Source organism: Balaenoptera ricei, chromosome 3, assembly GCF_028023285.1.
Source record: "Balaenoptera ricei isolate mBalRic1 chromosome 3, mBalRic1.hap2, whole genome shotgun sequence".
Lineage (NCBI taxonomy): Eukaryota > Metazoa > Chordata > Mammalia > Artiodactyla > Balaenopteridae > Balaenoptera > Balaenoptera ricei.
Genome location: NC_082641.1, coordinates 59,822,566 through 59,842,915, shown reverse-complemented (window position 1 = coordinate 59,842,915; position 20,350 = coordinate 59,822,566). Strand labels below are relative to the sequence as shown.

General features: G+C 33.9%; 1 protein-coding gene across 3 annotated transcripts in view; it reads left to right on the top strand.

Moving 5' to 3' along the window:
• The window catches only part of CERT1 (ceramide transporter 1), a 131,439-nt gene that overhangs the window by 34,593 nt on the left and 76,496 nt on the right, over window positions 1-20,350 (top strand). For all 3 annotated transcript variants that reach the window (XM_059916595.1, XM_059916594.1, XM_059916593.1), the window contains one exon: window positions 3,125-3,241. In XM_059916595.1, the coding sequence (XP_059772578.1) occupies window positions 3,125-3,241 (117 nt within the window). The remainder of the gene's footprint in view (window positions 1-3,124; window positions 3,242-20,350) is intronic.

Genomic DNA, 20,350 nt, shown 5'->3' with positions numbered 1-20,350 from the left:
TACCTTATTTCTTTCCTTCTAATAATCGTCTGTCAGGGCTAGGACTAGGATGAGACCAGTGAGGGGCTAACCTCAGTTGTAAAATGTAAGAGAGCATCAAAAAACTCAGTAATCAAGATAAATATTATTTTAATGCATATTTTTTGGAGTAATGCATAATGAACAAAACAATGAAATTCTAAATAAAGACAAGATCAGTTGTGTTTGAATGAAGCAGTCCATCTATAGTAGTTCCCCCACCCCACCCCTTATCAGCAGTTTTGATTTCTGCAGTTTTAGTTACCTTCAAGGTCTGAAAGTATTAAATGGAAAATTCCAGAAATAAACAATTCATAAGTTTTAAATTGCATGTTATTTTGAGTAGCATAATGAAATCTCTTGCAGGCTGCTCTGTCCCTACCAGGGCGTGGCTCATTCCTTTGTCCAGTATATCCATGCTGTATATACTTCCTGCTCATTAATACCTGTATAGGAAAATACATAGTACAGTTGACCCTTGAACAACAAGGGTTTGAACTGCGCAGGTCCACTTATACTCGGAATTTTTTCAATAGTAAATACTACTTACAGTACTACCCAATCCAAGAGTGGTTGAATCCAAGGTTGGTGAGCCCCAGATGCAGAGGACTGACTGTAAGACACTTGGGCTTTCTACTGTGCAGAGGGTCCACATCCCTAATCCCAGTATTGTTCAAGGGTCAGCTGTATCTATAGGGTTTGGTACTATCCGTGGTTTCAGGTATCCACTGTGGGTCTTGGAATGTATTCCTCTTAGGTAAAAGGAGACTGTTGTATTATGTGTTTAAGGGGGTTGTGTGTGTGTGTTGAGACACGATGTCAGCTTTATTGTCTAGACTTTGGTTTATCACCCTAAACACACCTCAACAAATCTGTCATGTCTTTTGCCTTGTAGACTTAGCTTCCTACACTTCTTCACTTTTTAGGGATTCAAGCCTTCTGTGTTATTCACAAACTCCCTATCACCTGAAAATTGGTACATCTCTCTTCTCTGCCACCTATCCCTCAGATTGTTGACGGTAGAAATGGCTACTTTGTGTACACTTTCTGTCAACTCCATCTCTTTGAGCAGATATTGAGATATTGCATCTCATAAATGTATGACATTCAAATGAAATTTTCAAATTCTTTAATTCTAGATTTGTAGACTATCATTTTATTCCATTCCTATGTATAACTTTATCTAGTAAAAACTTAAAGTTCTCCATATATCGAAACTTTGAAACATAGGGAGAAGAAATCATAATTGATATACTTAACAGATTTAGTAATGGCAAAGTTTACTTATGTTGATTTCAGGTTTTATTAAGTCACTCACACCCAGAGAAGGCTTAATAGCAGGTTCCTGTTTTTAGGAATATTTAAAATGTGGCATTGGACTCTCTGGAAGATTGTGAGGAAATTTTGAAGGTCTAAAAGCTGGAACAAGTATTTGCTGGAGAAACTAGTAAATTTCTAACTATAGGCGGCCCTCCATATCCGCTGGCTCAGCATCTGCAGATAAGGAGGGCTGACTGTGCTGAGCCATTTTATATAAGGGACTTAGGCATCTGAAATTCTGGTATCCGAGGGGAGTCCTTGAAACAGTCCCCTGCAAAAAACAGGGGACGACTGTTATATGTATTACTTCTTTTTATTTTGTAAAGCTTTAATGAGAATATTGAACATAATATAAAATATAAAACATTTTCAGGAATAGTCACTAGAAATATAATAATCATTATGAAGTAAAAGTTTAAAAACCTTTGTGCTTTTTAGAACAGTAGACTGATCAGATGAATTGTTTACTTAGTTCTTCAGATAGTGTATATGCTTCCCTTCCTCCAAGAAGCTTTTCTCAATAACTGGATTCCATTCTTAAGATTTATGAATATTTGGCTTTCAGTTAAATTTATAGTCATTATATTTATGAGTGTTAAATGTTGTCTTTTGTGTATTTCTGTGTTCATAATTATTGAAGCGGGGTATGCATTGTCTTGTTTTGTCCTTTTTCTTCTCTATAGCACACTCTCTCACTGTAGTCCTAACTATGATGCCCAGCACATAGTGATTCAGAAAGTTTAACTTGTATCCTTTAGCCAGTCAGAACCATGAATTGTTGTCTTAATCTTAAAAGAGAAATTGTTTCATAAACTAAAGACATTGTGGAATTATCTCATATTGTTTTTGTTAAACTGATAAGGAGATAAAAGATTGATGCTGTCAAAGGGGGGACAGAGTAAATACAATATGTAGATTGTGTTCAGCAAATAAGTTTATTGTTACATTGACCAGAGAGGATTCTCTGTCCTCTAAGGCTAAGATTGTTCACAGGAGAGGAAATTGATTGTGCTTTATCCAGTAGAAGAAGAGGTCATATTTGTGAAATAGATCCTGTCATATTTGAACTTATTCACTGGGGGAAAAACAAGTATATAAAATATTTCTTTTATATATTCTTATGAAGAATGTGAAACACTGAACCAAATAGTTGACATTTTTACTAATTGTTTACATTTTGATGGAAGCAGTTTCCTCTAGCTATCTGACATAGGTCTGATGTAAAGTTCATTTTATTTTTGCTTTTCACTGGAAGCTCTCCTGGCTGTTGCGATCAAAGATGTGTAAAAACCTAGAAGTTAATTTGAAATATTTGGGAGGAACTGTTAATGTTATAAAAATATCTTGTTTATCAAATGTAATGAAATAAAACTATTGATGATGAGAATTTACTTTTGAATAATGGAGGCAGGAAAAAATTAGTAAATGTCTTTCATAAAACTTACTTTGGCCCTTTTTAAAATTGTGCTTTCAGTAGTATTCTCACTAGTTAAACTAACTCGAAGTATTTGATGAAAAATATCTCTTTTTTTTTTTTAATATGTTTGTAGTTTATGTGTCAACTCATTTGTAGGAATAGTGAATGAAACTTAGTTTTTGGTAGCTATGCCCTTGTTGTGCTCTTTATCTGAAATATCTTCAAAAAAAGTTATTTGAGTAGAAAAATAAAAGAATAACAAGAATCTCCCACCAGCCAGAATGGGTATGTTCATGTTTTTGCTGTAGGGTGTAGCACTTCTAAGAATATAATTAACTTTGCTTTTTATTTTCTCCTTTTTCTCCACAGCCTCATGATTTTGATGAATGTCGCTTTGATATTAGTGTAAATGATAGTGTTTGGTATCTTCGTGCTCAGGATCCAGATCACAGACAGCAGTGGATAGATGCCATTGAACAGCACAAGGTGGGTCTCCAATGTTTACCTGTCTGTAGAGACCTAGGCAAGAGACTGGTGGTAACTCCTTTAAAATAATTTTGAGATGTATATATGTTCCTGAAAAGTTGAACATGATTTGGGTGGTAAAGATTAAAGTGGTACAGATGTAAATTTTTGAAATAATTTTATTTCTAACACTTGAGTTACACTAAGGGAATTTTCTATGATAAATATTTTTAATTGTTAATTAAAACAACATATGCCCTTTTATATAAAACAAATTTGGTTTTTATATTTAGGGTTTGCTTCATAGTGAATGCCTTTTATATGATCTGGATAAAAGGATTCTTAAAATAACATCAAATTTTAAAATCCTAATATTTGAAAGCTTCAGTGTTAATTTTTGTTGTCATTTGTAACCATTTGGGTGTATTCTTAGTATAAACATTTGTAAATTGTTAAATTTTTGTAAATGTGAAGTTTTCTAATAAACCTTGAGAAAGTCTTTCTTACATAAATGTATAAGCCATATTCTTGTAAAGCTAGTTTTTGACTTCTGCTATGAATAATTGGTAAGTAGACTAAAGAAATACATGATACTAATAAGTATGCATTATTAGCTAATTCAGTATATCTTGGTAAAACAAGGAATAGGGAAAGTTATAAATTCACCATGCCACTCCTGATTGTGGCTTAAGAAAACTTTGGACTTGTTCATATACTTGTCTGTACTTGTTCATTTGGGTTTCACAGAGTTTAGTTGAAACACCTGTTTTGGTTATTTAACAGGCACAAAACGTGTACACACACAAACACAACAAGAAAAACCAGTCTGGCCTGGGATACTACAGGCACATTCTTCTTGATATTGATCATGCATTGGCTTTTATTTCTTGATTATGAATTTTTCCCAGCCTAAAGAAATCTGACTGTGTAATGCTTTCTTTTTCTCCTTGTTTTAGCTTTAGAGTTATATTGCTTTAAAACATTTTGTGAATCTTAGTTATCTTGATATTATTACCTCAGAAAACAGTCTAAAAATGAGAAACAGTTTTCTATTATTTAAAAGAGATGAGCCGATAGCTAAAACATGGAAGCAACGTAAATGTCCATCAATAGATGAGTGGATAAAGAAGATGTGGTATATATATATAATGGAATATTACTCAGCCATAAAAAGAATGAAATATTGCCATTCGCAGCAATATGGATGGACCTAGAGATAATCATACTAAGTGAAGGAAGTCAGATAGAGGAAGACAAATATTATATCACTTATATGTGAAATCTAAAAAGAAGATACAAATGAACTTATTTATAAAACACAGACTCACAGACATAGAAAACAACTTATGGTTACCAATGGGGAAAGGAGAGGGGGAGGAATAAATTAGGAGTATGAGATTAACGGATACATACCACTGTATATAAAATAAACAACAAGGATTTACTGTATAGCACTGGGAACTATATTCAGTATCTTGTAATAACCTATAATGGAAAAGAATCTGAAGCTGTATACCTGAATTAACACAATATTGTAAATCAACTATAGTTAAATAAAAATTTAAAACAAAAATAAATAAAAGAGAGATGAGCTAGAATTCCAAAATCTCAGTGCTTTGGAGCTGGGCTTACCTGGATACAAGACACTGCAGCCTCCGCCATGTATGACATATGTGACCTTGCCTGACAATTCACTTCTTCTAAATGTGTTTAAGAACACACAAAATAATATATGTAAGGTTACTTACCAGAGTGGCTGATACATTTTCCCATTTATGACATAGTGGAAAAAGAAAGGGTTTTGGGAGTCACAACTAAATTCACTAAAATTATACCATGTTTTTTATGGATGAAGAGTTCTACATTCAATGAGAGTTGCTAAATGTGCATATAAGGAGAGTGGCCTATTTTGTGTAGTTAATCAGGGCCAGCCCTCTTACTAGTGATTAAAGACATTATTAAGTAGAACTAATTTATATGTTTGTAACTGAGATGACCTTTAAAGGCTTAATCAGTTGATTTAGATTATAGGGCTAGCTTTCTCTGTTTTAATTAAGCATGTTTTATTTTGCTCATTCTTCTTGGTAAAGCTGATTCAGGAATCTTTGCAGGTTCTCGTTTTATTTTTTCTCCTTGGATGTAGAATGATGCATAAAGCATATATGTGTTCCATATCATTGATTTCTTTGCACCCTTGAATAATGGATAGGATATAATCTTTGGGTCTCCCTCAGAGTATTGTGACTTAATGCTCGATAACAGATTTTTGGTGAATTTAAGTTCTTAGACAATAGATTCAACAGCAGTGTTCCAGATACATTGTATAAACTTTCTGATTTCTAAATATGGTTTATTCATAGACAAGGAGAAATCATTGTTAATTGTTATTCTTATTAATGCTTATTAAATTTTAATGTAAAACATGTGATATGTACCAATTAAACAACATATCAGTGAAAATTTAAATTGAATTTGAATTCTAAAAATAAATTGAGTTCTTAAACTAACATAGGAGGGAGAAAATTCAAGTGCTATCACCAAACATAACCAGCAAAGTTTTCTTTTTTTTTTTCCCCCCCATAGACCAGGAACAGGGAGGTAGTGAGGAGGTGTATCCTGATTCATTCTTCAAAATCACTTAAGACTATTAATGTGGAACCTAAGTTTAGTAATTTTACTATTTAAGCAAGCATTCTTATATTGATATTCAAAATTAAAATCAAATTGTTAAGGCATGATGATGATGATGATGATGATAGGAGCTACTGTTTATTGAGGGTCACCAAGTACTAATTATTGTATTATGTACTTCATGTACTTTATTTTCTGTCTACTATCCTGAGAGGTGAGGGAAATATTGTTTTACAGACAAGGAAACAGGCTTAGATTAAACTTAAGTAACTTGCCAGAGATTATACTACTTTTTGGCTAGTGGATACTTAGGATTCAATTTTATGTTGATTGTGCTTTCTGTCAGTTACCATTGGCAGAATGTTTGAAAATAATTCCCATAGGTTCACCTCCTGCAAGTTAGAGTGTGTCATCTGAGTTCTGCTACCATATATATACAAGATAAATATGAACACATCTTTCTGCCCATGGATTGCCGTAACGTTTTATTGTAGTGTTTAAGCACTGGATACTGGTGCCTGACACATATGGGATTAAATCCTGGCACTATTACATAATAGCTGTGTGACCTTGGTAGATTACTTAAAGGAGAAGAGATGACATAATGCAGTGTATACCCCCCCCACATCTCCCCCCAAAAAACACAAAAAACAAACAAGCAAGCAAAATAACCAAGTTGTGATAAATCAAGAATATTGTATAATATTGTGTAATATTCCCATCATTCCACCTCACTCACTTCAATTCAGAGTTACTTCCATGGCACCACCTGTCCTTATGATGGCCAGACAGGACACTTGGGACAGCGGACCTGTCTTTTTCTCTTCTGATGTCATCAGATAGTCCCTCATTGCCTTGCTATTAGGCCTTTGTTAGCGCTTCCCTGATAGGTTTTAGCTGGAGAAATTGGAGGTTTCTATTCTTTTCTTTCCAGGAAGCTGTTATCTTCATTATAATAACCTTTATATATCAGTCAGTTTCACATACATACATACATACCAGGAGTTCTAAATATTTTATAGACCTCTTCAACAATAATAATATGGTAGAGGTGATGATGATGATAACAAACATTTTTGAGGATTACAGTGTGCCAGATATAGTGATAAACACTATATACACTTTATCTCATTTTACTCTCACAATCTTATGAGGTTAACATTATTGTTCTGTTTTTACAGATTAGGAAATTGAGACATAGAGAGGTTAAATAATTTGTCCAAGGTTAAACTGCTAATGAGTGAAGGAGCCAGCATTCAGACCCAGGTCTGTATGACCTGAGAACCAGAGCTTTTGTCCAGCAAGCACTTCTGCCAATCCTATAAGTATGTATTCATGGGAAATATATTTTGTTGACTTAACTCATGGGCTTCTTCAATCACAAGGTTCTCATATTTTTTATATGTTCTTCATATCTCTAGTGTTTGTTTTGGACCATAAACTCCTTAAAGGCTCAGGGTTACAACTTCTATGTAGGAATTAGCAAAGCATTGGACACATAAATTTTCCAGTTGAAATAATTTACAGTATTGGAAAACAGATTTTATGAGGGAAATTTGTAATTTTTGGAGGTTTTTTTTTTTCACCCTTTTATCTTCATGGTTGGTGTTAGAATGATTACTGACAGAAATACACTAGGGTTCTATGTTCTTTGTCTAGCTAGCTCTGTTGTTTTGTCCTCCTCAGTATTCATTCCAGCATAACTTGCTCAGTACAAGAAAAGTTTTAAAAAGATGATTCTATGATTTATATTTTCTCAATATATTAGAAATTGTATAATTCACTGTGACATTAGACAAGTTAGCCCCTGTGGAAGAAAGGTATTTCTGAGGTCATTGTTAAATTCAAAGATTATATTTTAATTTAAAATACGGAAAAGGGAATATGTATACCAGACCAGTAATTTTATTTAGAATAGTGTGTTGGTTTTATTATGTGGAATCCATTCATATTCTGCATTTCTCCTTAGGATTTGAGACAACACTAAATAAATCTTTAAAGACAGGGTTTGCTTGTTTTTTTTAATCTCTTAGCCATCTGCCATGTTGTCTTTGAGGTTGAACGAGATTTTGTTTGTGAAAATTATTTGAAAACAAAAAGCTGTATGAATGTAAAGTTAAGATGGTTATTTTTTATTTGGATAAGTTAATATATTTCTAGTAAAGATGTATCTATGTATTATCTAAGGGCTTCTGTGAGCGTTTTCTGCGTAATTAGTTAATAAAGGAAATATGATTAAACCATCTGTTGATGCTACTATTTAAAAGAATTATAGGATTACTCCTGGAATCTTCTACAGTTGCAATGTGTATGATTTTGAGTAAACACAGTTTCTTCTTACCATGAAAGAAATAGACTCCCCTACTTCACCACCCCATCCCTCAAAAAAAAAAAACTAGCAGGAAGGCTCTCCTTGCACTAGCAGATATAAGAATCTTGTTGAAAAAGTTAAGTTTTTTGGCTCTGACAGAGTTTGTGGTAATCATGACATTCCCTTATTTCCTTAAGGGAGCAACCTTAGTAGATCCTGAAATTTTGGTTGTCATGGACCACCCATATTCCCCATATTTTAGAAATTATCTGATATAAAAGGAGTCATAGGAAAATACACAATTTAGGGAGGAAGAATCCAGGTAATTTTTACAGATGTTGATTTTCTTTGGTGAGAATCTACAGGCAGTTGTTTTGCAATTTAATGTGTATGCATTTGTTCCTTTGTGAAGGCCCACTAATTCATATGTGACGCTCCATTTTATTACTTTCAGAAGAAAGGTTTATTCTCAGCCTGAGAAGTTAAGGGATTTCTGTCCAGGAAATTATGTGGAAAAAGATTGTCACAGTTGAGCAACCTAAACAATGCCCAAGACTCACTTTAAAGATCTTTTTAAAATTGTATTGCTATTTGCCATAATGAGTTTTCTTTTTCCTGTGGTATGTCAGGGTCAGCTTGATCTTGGTGCCTTTTCTTTACTTTTAGGAGCAATTTCTGCTTATTTGACACCTTAATTGTTTTTGTCTTAAATTTGACATAAACTTATTAGAAAAGTATTTTTAAATAGCTAGGTGGCAGAATATACCTGTTTCTTCTTAGCACTTTTTAAATATCAGTCATATAAAGTCATCCTATCTCTGTTTGCCTTTTTTTTTGACCACACGATGTGTGGCATGCAGGATCTTAGTTCCCAACCAGGAATCAAACCTGCACCCTCTGCAGTGGAAGCTCAGAGTCTTAACCACTGGACCACCAGGGAGGTCCCCCGTTTGCCATTTTTAACCAACTATAATATTGGAAAAATTTCTTAACAGATTCTAGAAGTTCTTTCTGTACTTGTCTGCTTTATAAATGATTATCATGTAAACTTAGCTTTGCAATTTTGAATCTGATTAATTGGCAAAGGCTTAAAACTACTATTTTTTAGTGGACACTTTATATAAGTAATTTCATGGGGTCAGTGGATTAGAACCAATGTTTCTTTTACATTATTTTCATCATTACCACAGTGATGGAGGGAAGAAGATGGAATCAAATTTTACTTTTCCTTTACATTCAAGAATTTTAATTTTTGAGGGAAGTGCAAATCCAGTAACTAGCTGCCGGAGTAGTCAGGGCTTTGCCATTTTCTCAGATAAGTTGTAGAAAAACCCAAGTAGGTGGTATCACAACTGAACTTTATTAACCAGCAAAAAACCTTCATTATGTCTCTGGATGTTTCTCTCAAGATAAGAAATTTGGTTAGTTTCTAACAGTGGGAGTTAATTGCTAAATTGCTTGCAGTAATCCATACATGGTTAGTAAATTTTTTTTAACACCTAAATGTAGATAGTGTCATACTACCATGATTTTAAAGGTTGGTGAAATCAAGAAAGAAAACATGGTACTAACTCTTATATTCTTAGTGTTCTGGGAATAAAAAGTACTTAAAATAACTTTTTAAGTTTCTGTTGCCTACAATTTTGTTGCATGCAAAAGCTGAATTCACCTGAGCCAACAATTGCATTTGTACTTCCATACGTTGCCTAAATACTTAATGAAGTATATCATCTTAAAAAGAGGGAATAAATGTCACTAATTTGTAGTTTTCAGCCAGGTTCTTCTATCTGAGGAAGGTGTTTATCTTTTACCAAGATAGTAAAGGAAGACAGGATTTTACATGGAACAGTGAATAAAGATATTTAGGTAGCTAATCATATTAACTGTGTGGTTAGTTGAGGAGAAATAATTTGACAACATTTTATGTCAGAAAGGTAGGGAGAGTCTTACAAGTCAATAAGAAAAGTTTACACAGCACAATTAAAAAAAAAAAAAGGCCAAAAGACTTGATCTGGCACTTCATAAAGAGGATATCCAAATGGGTAATGAACATATGAAAAGGTAGTCAGTGCCATTAGTCATCAGGGAAGTGCAAATTTAAAGCAGTGAAAGCAGCGTATGCCCGTCTGAGCGGCTTAAAAAATAAAAAGATGTAACACCAAGTGTTGGTGAGGCTGTGGTACAACAGGTGTAAACTGGTGAAACAATTTCGTAGAATCTACTAAAGCTGAGCATAGTTGTCTGTCTAGATCAGGTGAATATTGCAAGTTTGAAAACATCTCACAAGTATTGATGTCATAGGTCCATCCATTTTTAGTTAAGCTTTTTAGGGTACAGGGGGTACAGGCCAACCCATGTTACCTTGAAAAATGAGAATATTGCCAGGAACCAAAAAAATTTATAATGCCTTACCTGCAAAGAAAGCTGGAACTGTATACTTGATTCTGAGTGCTTTTATTGTTAACAAAACTCAGTTACTCAATCACCTGCCCCCACCTACAGTTAATGTAGCTTAGTTTCATTCTGTTATTTCTTCTCTCTTTCATGGCTCCTGTTTATCCGTGTTTTGCTCTCCCATCCTACTTAGTTTGTTTTTCCTTGCTTTGTCATGACCTTTTCCTACTGTCGGCTTCTTTTCGGCTTCAATTCCTGCCTCTATCTGCCCTAATCTCTTGGCATTTCCTAAAGTAAATGTCTTGAGAAAACCCGATTGCCTTTTTACTCCAGGTTACTATTGGCCACCCTAGGTCCAATTATAATGAATTGTATATTTACTTGTACTTAAAGGATAGAGTGGGATTGGCAGTTATACAAATAAAATGTTCTGAAAAGGTATTCTATAATTTTGTATAGAGTTTACCAAACTTGCAAGTTTTTGTAATGCTTACCACATATTTGCTACTAACAATTTAGGTAAATATTGCTAGATGTTCAGCTGATTTATCTTTTATTAGTCTGTAATTTGCTTGCAGAACGTTTCTTTAGATAAGAAATTTAAAAAAAAGACAGTTAATCTAGAGTTGAATAACTGTTCTGTATTGTTACTATAGAAAATATTAAAGAAAATGAGGCTGTGTGCTATAGAAGTCCTTTTTTTCCAGTATTTTTCAATTTTTTCAATTTTTTTCAATTTTTCAGTATTGTATTTGAATTTTTATTTAATCAGGAGGGAAGGTTTCTGACAGTCACCAGGACAGATGGGATTCTGCTTTTTCTATATCTGATGTGGAAAAGTAATGGTGGGTGGCATGGCTTACGCATATTGACAGCAGTGGAAACTATTTTCTAATTTTACTTGCTGAGTATATTGGACATTAACTGGGAGAAAATGTTTCTTAAAAAAATCAAGGAACACAAAACTGCTCTTTTTCACCAAACACATCTTTTTAGCTAATAGCTTAAAAATGATTTTGCTTCTGTTGTCTTTATTGCCTGGTAAATATTCTGGGCTTGTTTGGTATTGAGGTATGAAAGACAGCATTGGGTTAAGAATCGTAAGAAAAGGTAGCAAAGTAAATGAATGTTCTACAGGTTAAAATGTTATACTGAAAAAAATTCTGTCATTTTTTAGTCATATAGCAAGTTCACGTTCTTGACAGACAAGACAGGATCATTGGCAAGAATGCTTGTATCACTGTTCATTCCCTAGCCTAGTTCTCTTCAGTAGCACCCCTTTGAACTATACAGGGATAGATGAGTAATTAGGCACTGTTATCATTTAATCCTCCTGGAAGTCTTTCACTGCAGGTGTTATTCCCATTTTGCATAAAAATGAAATTGAATGGATTATGAGAACATTGATCAGTGAGTGGTAACATTATTCCAAGAACAGCAACCTCAGTTTTTTGTAATACACCCCCCCCTTTCTAGTTAATTTCAGCTTTTTCTCATGGATGTGTAGTTGAATACTAAAAAATAAATCATGTCTGCCTCCTTAAAAGAATAATCTTCCCCATACAGTTAGATCTAAAAATTCTTAGCAAGTCTTTTAAAACCATTCCTGCAAGTAGTTTTATTGATTAGATTTCATTGGCTTTTGCACTGGTTTTTTAAAGTAATTTTTGTTAATTATAAGGAAAAAAAATACAAAACTACCATCAATCTTATAACCAAGACAATTATTCTTCATTTTGGTGTATTTCCTTCTTATTCTCTGAACATTTTGCCCCTAAAATATTATGGAAATAACAAGTTTATATCCTGTTTTTTTTTAAATCTAACATCATTTTGTCCATATAACACAGCTTTATTAATATTTCATTGTATTATCATTTTGGTACTCATTTGCTTATTATAAGACCTTTAGATTGTTTCAGTTGTTTTTTTTTTTGCAGTTAGTATTTAATGCCTTCCTACATAAAGTATTTTCCTGTAGTTTAACTGTGTCCTCATAATAGATTCTCAGAAGTAGAATTGCTAGGCTTAAGGATACAGGCATTTTTGATATATGTTGCCAGATTATTTTCTAGAAAGATTGTGCTGATCTACATTCCATCTGCAGAATGTGCAGATCTTCCTTTCACTGCATCTTTACCGGCATTATTAAGTTTTTAGCCCTTTCTAAGTGAGATAGATTTAACATGTATTCTGTGACTTTATTTTTTTGTTTTTATTTTTGTAGAGGTGATATATGATTACTGTAAAAAAATTCAAACAATATAGACAATACTGAAAACTATAAAAAAGAAAGTGAAAATTTAGGCCACATAGAAATGACCACTGTTCATCCTTGGTAAAGATTCCTTCCAAATATTTCTTTACATGTATGCCTTACAGTTTTACATAAAAGGTACCATACTGCTTTGTAGCTTTTCCTTCACTCAACAGTAAGTTATGGGTATCTTTTCATGTTTGATATAGATCTCCATTCCTCCCTTACCCCCTAAGAAAGGAATTCGTGTCTTTTGTAGAAAATTTAAGTTTGGGACCAAAGCCCCAGAATAATTAAGAATGTTCATTTACTGACCATTGTTTTATGTGCATATATTTCTTTTAGGATCCTGGCAGGAAAGAATTAATGGTTCAGGTCCCCTGGCCAAATACAATCTTAACGTTTCAGCAATCCTGCGAGTACTACTTATACATATTAAACCTGTTTTTTCTCTTATTGGGACATTTAAGGGAGCCTCAAAAAGTAGTATTAATTGTTTTGCCACTGTCGTCTCTTTGCAATTAGATAAAAAGAATGGAATTATGACCTTTTTATTTTGTGCCTATGAAACTTCCTTCTAAAAGAAAATATATTTACATTGGCCCTTTTCTCTAGGGCAAATCATAAATTAAGAAAGTTAATGAGCGGGCTTCCCTGGTGGTGCAGTGGTTGAGAATCCGCCTGCCAATGCAGGGGACACGGGTTCGAGCCCTGGTCTGGGAAGATCCCACATGCCGCAGAACAACTGGGCCCGTGAACCACAATTACTGAGCCTGCGCGTCTGTAGCCTATGCTCCGCAACAAGAGAGGCTGCGATAGTGAGAGGCCCGCGCACCGCGATGAAGAGTGGCCCCCGCTCGCCGCAAGTAGAGAAAGCCCTGGCACAGAAACGAAGACCCAACACAGCCAAAAATAAATAAATAAATAAATAAATTAAAAAAAAAAAAAAAGATAACTTCTTTAAAAAAAAAAAAAAGAAAGTTAATGAGCAGTGTTGGTATTTTGTTACATCTGCTGCTAGCTTCTTTTTACATTTATTTTCCTCTATGTAAGTGTTTCTGGAGTAGAGATATAAAGGAATATCCTGCCTTTGTGGGAAGGTGAAGAAGGAATGGTAGCTAACATGTATTAAGCACTTATGATGTAATATAAATATTACAAAGTATTATTAAAGACTTCTTCACTATAAAGCACATTTCTTTTATCCTTGTCTATTTCTTCAAGTTCTACTATTTCAAGACACATATTTCCTTACAACAAACAGATGCTAGAACAAAAGACTTCATTACAGCAGTACTGATACAAAACATTTTAAATAATGGATAATAAGTGAATATGGAGGCTGATAGTAGTTTAGTTTAATTGTACTTCTGCCTCTAACAGGGACCTATAAGCAGTGTATGGACTTGATCCAAGGAGAAATATGGAGCCAAATAGGATTTAAAACAGAAAGTGAAGAATCAGATGTCTGTTTTTAAAGGACCACTCTGGCTACACTAGAAAGGATTTCAAGAGGAACAAGACTAAAAGTAGTTAGAAATCTGGAGGATTTATCCAAATGAGACACTAGGTGACCATAACTAGAAAATGGCAGTGGGAAAATAGAGAAAGGGACAGATTTGAGAGAAGTAGAAGCAAAGTCTCTGGATGTTGAGGCAACATAGTAATGATTAACATCATGGGCCCTTGAATCTGGAATTAAATCCTGGCTCCCTTACTTATCATTTGCATGACTCACTATGTAAAATCACCTATAACTGGGTATAATATTAGTGCCCATTTTACTTAGACTATTGAAAGAATTAAGTGAGATAATGCACTTAAAGCACTAGCATCATGCCTGGTACAAAGTAAGTATCCTAAGTATTAGCTTTTACTATTGGTATTGGTGTTATAATTTATCCAGGGTGGCTGTCTGGAATTTATATATAAAATATCCATGTAAAATTGCTCAACTCTTTCATCAGCCCTCCTCTCAAAGCAAAACAAGAAAGATCTCCCTTATCCTTTAGTATTCGCCTTCTAAAGCTAGGGTGGAAAAATTGCTTAACAGTCTTCCTTTATACAGCCTCATTTGATTTATCTAGTTATTTCTTACCTCCATTTCAATGTCATTAAGAAACGACAATTGGACTTTTAGACTCCCTCAAAGGGGGAAGGATAAAAAAAAAAAGATAAGACTGGGTTTCAGAGTGTCAGAGTTAGTTTATTTAGAATCATCTTTTGTATCACGGATTGGGTTCTTTTGGTGCAGAGGCTTTTGGTGCAGAGGCTTTTGGTGCAGAGGCTGTACTGGTAGCTTCCTGATAAGTCTACTTTAATTTCTCCTATAGATAAAACAATGTGTCAGGGAGTCCAAAACCCTAAATTAAAACTGTTAAGAAAGAGGAAGCTCTGAAATCAAGGAGAGTGGAGACAGCTATTGTTAACTCTCTACTTCTACAGTATCATCTTGTATTTGGGCATTTTTTTAGTACTTTGGATTTCCATTGGCAGTGTCTTATTTTCTTTTACCCCCCCTAGCATTCTTTTAACACTTAACTAGGGTGTGCAATAAGGCCTTGGTTAACTCTTCCAGCCTCATATCACTACAACACTGCTTATTTAGATATTTCTGTAAAGGAAAGCTTATCTCATGCTTATTAGAAGAAAATGCAAAATGAATAACCAACTAAGGTCCGCAACTAAGGTCCATAAATGACCTTCAAATGAGGTATTTTATTTGATATTGGTTTTTAAATTATGATACAAGAATGACTAGGAAACATTCCAGTATGATTTGAGAAAAGTATCTTGAGGGTAAGCAAATGTTCTACTCAGTGAAGTTAACTGTATTGCTGCTGGGTTCTAAGCAGTTAGAAATGGATAAAATCTTTTTTAATTTTCTTAAATATATTTTAAAATTTCTTTGATTCATGAGGTACTGCAATTTCTGGAAATCATTGTAGGTTGAACCTTTCCTCATCTGATACATTATTAGTGTTGCTTTTCTGAATAAATTGTGTGTTGTTTTTTTAAAATAAACAAATAAATATTTATTTATTTATTTATTTTTGGCTGCATTGGGTCTTCATTGCTGCGTGCAGGCTCTTCTCTAGTTGCAGCGAGCAGGGGCTACTCTTCGTTGCAGTGCACGGGCTTCTCGTTGCGGTGGCTTCTCTTGTTGCAGAGCACAGGCTCTAGGCACACGGGCTTTAGTAGTTATGGCACGTGGGCTCAGTAGTTGTGGCTCTCAGGCTCTAGAGCGCAGGCACAGTAGTTGTGGAGTATGGGCTTAGTCGCTCCGCGGCATGTGGGATCTTCCTGGACTAGGGCTCGAACCTGTGTCCCCTGCGTTGGCAGGCAGATTCTTAACCACTGCGCCACCAGGGAAGTCCAATTGTGTTATGTTTTAATCTTCCCAGCTGGTTCAACAAACGGCTTTCTTATATTTGGCCTCCACTGGATATATACATTTTTAGCCTAAGTTTTGGTATTTAGGTTTAGTATAGAGAATTACAATTCTAGACTAGCCATATCATTTTAAAGATAAGAAAATTAAGTCCAGGGGACTTCCCTGGTGGTTCAGTGGTTAAGACTCTGTGCTCCCAGTGCAGGGGGCCCGGGTTCGATCCTTGCTTGGGGAACTAAGATCCCACATACCTCAACTAAGCCTGCACACCGCAGCTAGAGAAGCCCACGTGCCGCAACAAAGACCCTGCACAGCCAAAATAAATTAATTAATTTAAAAAAAAAAGAAAATTAAGTCCAGGAAGGTAATGACTGACTTGTTGTCTAGTGGTGACAGTGACAGTCGAGCAGGTCTTCTCTCTGTTATCATTGTGCTCTTTATACTTCAGAGGCTACCGCTTCTCTAGGGGGATCCGTATGTATTTGAAAGGCTAAATAGATGAGATTTTAATATTTATAAGTGTGAAATTGTCATGCCAAATTTTATTATAGCAAATAATATATGTTTACCTACAATCATAAATAAAATTGTTGCCATTGTAACTTATTATGATACTGTAAACCATAATTCTATTGATTAAATTGTTCTCCTGGTTATAGTGTCTTGCTTCTCATGTGGTTTGCTTTAAAATATTAATATTGAAAGTAGATGTGTGGATGCTGGCAACATAGCAAACGCATTTGGTTTTATTATGGGTTTCAGAATTTCAAGTTCTGGAAAATGCTCCATTGTTCTAATGTTAACATTTAATCTTCTATTTTCTCTCTTCCCCTAATTAAAATGGGAAGAAACAATAGGGAGACTATGCCACAAAATAGGTAATTTTTGACACCATGAGGAAGTTAATTTCTTTCTCAGTTACTTTGCTGTGCTTCTTGCTGGAGAGTGTTATTAGGAAAATGAATAAGCTTTTCAAAAGGCAGGTGCTATGAAAAAAACAAATAAGCCAACCTATTTCCTTTATTTTATACAACTGTTTTTTGGAGTATAGATGGGCTGATGAACAGACCGTGCAAAATGAAAATATGTGTTTATCTCCTACATGAATAAGCCAAACTATAAAATTTAGCTGTGACTTTAAGGGAGTTTTCTTTTCAAATCAGTTCTTAGGCATTTCTGGTCCTTTATTAAATTCATAACTTTGAACTGTATGACTTAATTTATCATGATTTTAGGTGTTCTCAGAAAATCAAGATACAGAAAGTACAGGTACATACATGCAAGGGATTTAGTCTGAAGGTTACTATTGTACTTTGACCAATAGTAACCTTTGTATCAGCTTTCCAAGTATACTGCTTGGAAAGTGCTACTGGCCCCCTCCAGTGGCCAAAAGATTACACTCCCCACCCCCAAAATAAGGAGGAATGTTATAACAAAGGTGTGGTCTCATTACTGTAATATTTAAAGGAACCCAGCCTTGTTCTATACGGGACATGTTCAATAAGTGTTTCATTGAACCAAAATGTCATTGTATGTTCATGCAAAACATGTTGAGGAATACTGCTTACAAACACACAAATTTGGGAAAGAAGGGTTTTTTTGCAAAGCAATTTGTGTGAGGGATCTTAAAGTGTATATGTTGAAAGGAGGAAATATTTCTATAGTAACTGTATTTGAATTCCACATTATTAATTTTAGTTGGAAATTGGTGTTTTCAAAAATACTGTATTGGTGATTAGAGGTTGTAAGTAAGCTCTACTTTTTTCTTGTGGAAGAATGGGATTAAGAAAAAGCCAGCATGCCTTTAAAGTATTATCCCTAAAATCATACCAATGAGATTTTGAAGGCATGTCAAGATTTTTAGGAACATTTAACAGTATATATCAGTTGTGACCATAAAGTAATTTCTTCCCATTTCCATCCTTGGAAATTTCCCTCACCCCCACCTTCGAAAAGCAGACCTTGTTAAATTCAGGATGAGTATTGTTGCCTTTAAAGTGGACATCTTGGAAAGCCAAATAGATGTCAACAACTTTGCTACTTTTCAGAATAGTTTTATAACTTACCTTTTAGAATCATTTTAGCCCCTGTGACGAAGTGTTTTTCAAATATTGATATCTTTGATGATAGATTAGATATTTGAGAGAAATCCAGTACTAAATCAGAGCCATGTCATGTGACTAAGAAAGGCAGTCAAGCTTAATTATACAGTTTATAGCTATTCCTTTAAAGTAGTGAGACAGTTTTAAAAGTTTTATTCTGCGACTCCCCAAAATTAGATAGCTCCATTTTGTGGCTGTATCATAAAATTACTCTAAATATTGTGGTAGTACCATTAGGAATCTTTTATGCAATGATAGCATCATTGGCACAATCACAGACATTTCCAGAATGACCAGTTTTTAAACAGTGAGGATTCATTTGTATGTGCATGTGTGTATTTGTTAAACCCTTAAATTATTTATTTTAAAAGTTATCCCAGTGCAGTTACTGACATAGAGTGACAAATGAATCCCCATTATTTAAATTGAATAAAATGGAATTGGTCTTCATGAGTATACTTTATTTTCTTTTTCCTTGGAATGATGTATATAATTTATAATGCAGTTTATTTAAGTGAAACTTTATTAAAGGTAGAAATACAATTACTCTAAACTCTTAGCCTCAACATTCATTTACTATTCATTACTTAAAATGTACAGCAACAGTATTGCTATAGTAGAGTTTTTTGTTCTATCATGTCTTTGTTGTAAGGAGATATTACTGTTTTGAAATAGTGGAACCTGAAAAAACAGGCAAGGATGTAAGAAGTATGTTTCATAGTGAGAAAACATTTAGTAAAGCTTTGTAGTGTTTATATTTTTTTTCAAGATTTTAAAGTTTTGACTTACTCTGTTTAGGACTCATTGATATAAAGCAAGTAAATGGAGAGGGTAGATTCATTTGGATTTGGATTTGAAATTGTTTGGTTTTAAATATTTTTCAAATAAATATCCAAAATTTGTTTTTAAATAAAATTTTGATTGTAAATTATGGGGTAGTTTTGTATTTAAATGGACGGTTCAGATTAATTTCTGTTGAGAAGTGAATGACACATAGGTGTCTAAGTGATTTCTGAAGTGCGTACCTTATATTTTTGGTCCATCACAGATAGATTTTTCTTATTTTTAATTCCAGTCTTCTATATTTAAATCTAACGAAAAACTTTACCAAACCAATACAACAATTAAAATGTAGAAACACTATACTTAGAAAGTTAGCATTATTGTCAAACGAGAAAGAGAAACTAGATCCATTTTAGTTAAGGAACCTAGCTCAGTACCTTTGTTCCAGGACATTATTTGATAAGAAGTCTTATTTTTTTTATGAATTACATGATTTCTGTAATTAGAATTTTCTTTTTGTGGGATTCTGTGATACTGAAACAAGCTTACCTTTTTTTCTTTAGCTAATTTATTGAGGTACAATTTATTGTACCTTTGATTCCATCTAGTCATGAGTTTATATGTAATTTGTTAGTAAATTCAGAGTTAAGAACATATTGCAGTACCTTTTATAGGTAGAGTGTTTTATGAACAGGCGTTATTAAAGTATGACAATTTTACTTTGAATCTTTAGCGACTGGTATGTGCTGGAAGCTTGAATTTTAAGAAGCTGCACTAGGTGTGATGCCAAAAATGATTAGATATTATTTTACCTCTTAAGTTTGGTGTCTAGGATTAAAATTATGCACAGTACTTCTAAAAGAATAACAGTAGGAAGAAATCAGAGATCCCAAAATACTTGAGCAGGTTTTAGGTACTTGGAAGTTGTTTTTTTCAAATGTTTAATTCTTTTGTCCATGTTTTTAGTACTGCATTTTCCTAAGGAGGATGGGATGCAAAACTGATACTTTAAAAGAGTGCCAACTCCATCAAAATTAGATCACAGTTCTGAGTCTAACTAAACCCCAAAAAGAGTTCAGTTATCTTCTGTGATGTGATTACAGAATAGACTGGCAAAATTGGGGATTTTCTTTGTGCCATGAACTGTCAAGGTGGCTACAAAAATGGAAGAAATACAGTCTTCTTACAGAAGGTACAAGTCCACTAGTAGTTACAAAATGTAAACTATTAAAATTGAGTGGCAAATGCCATAATCATGATA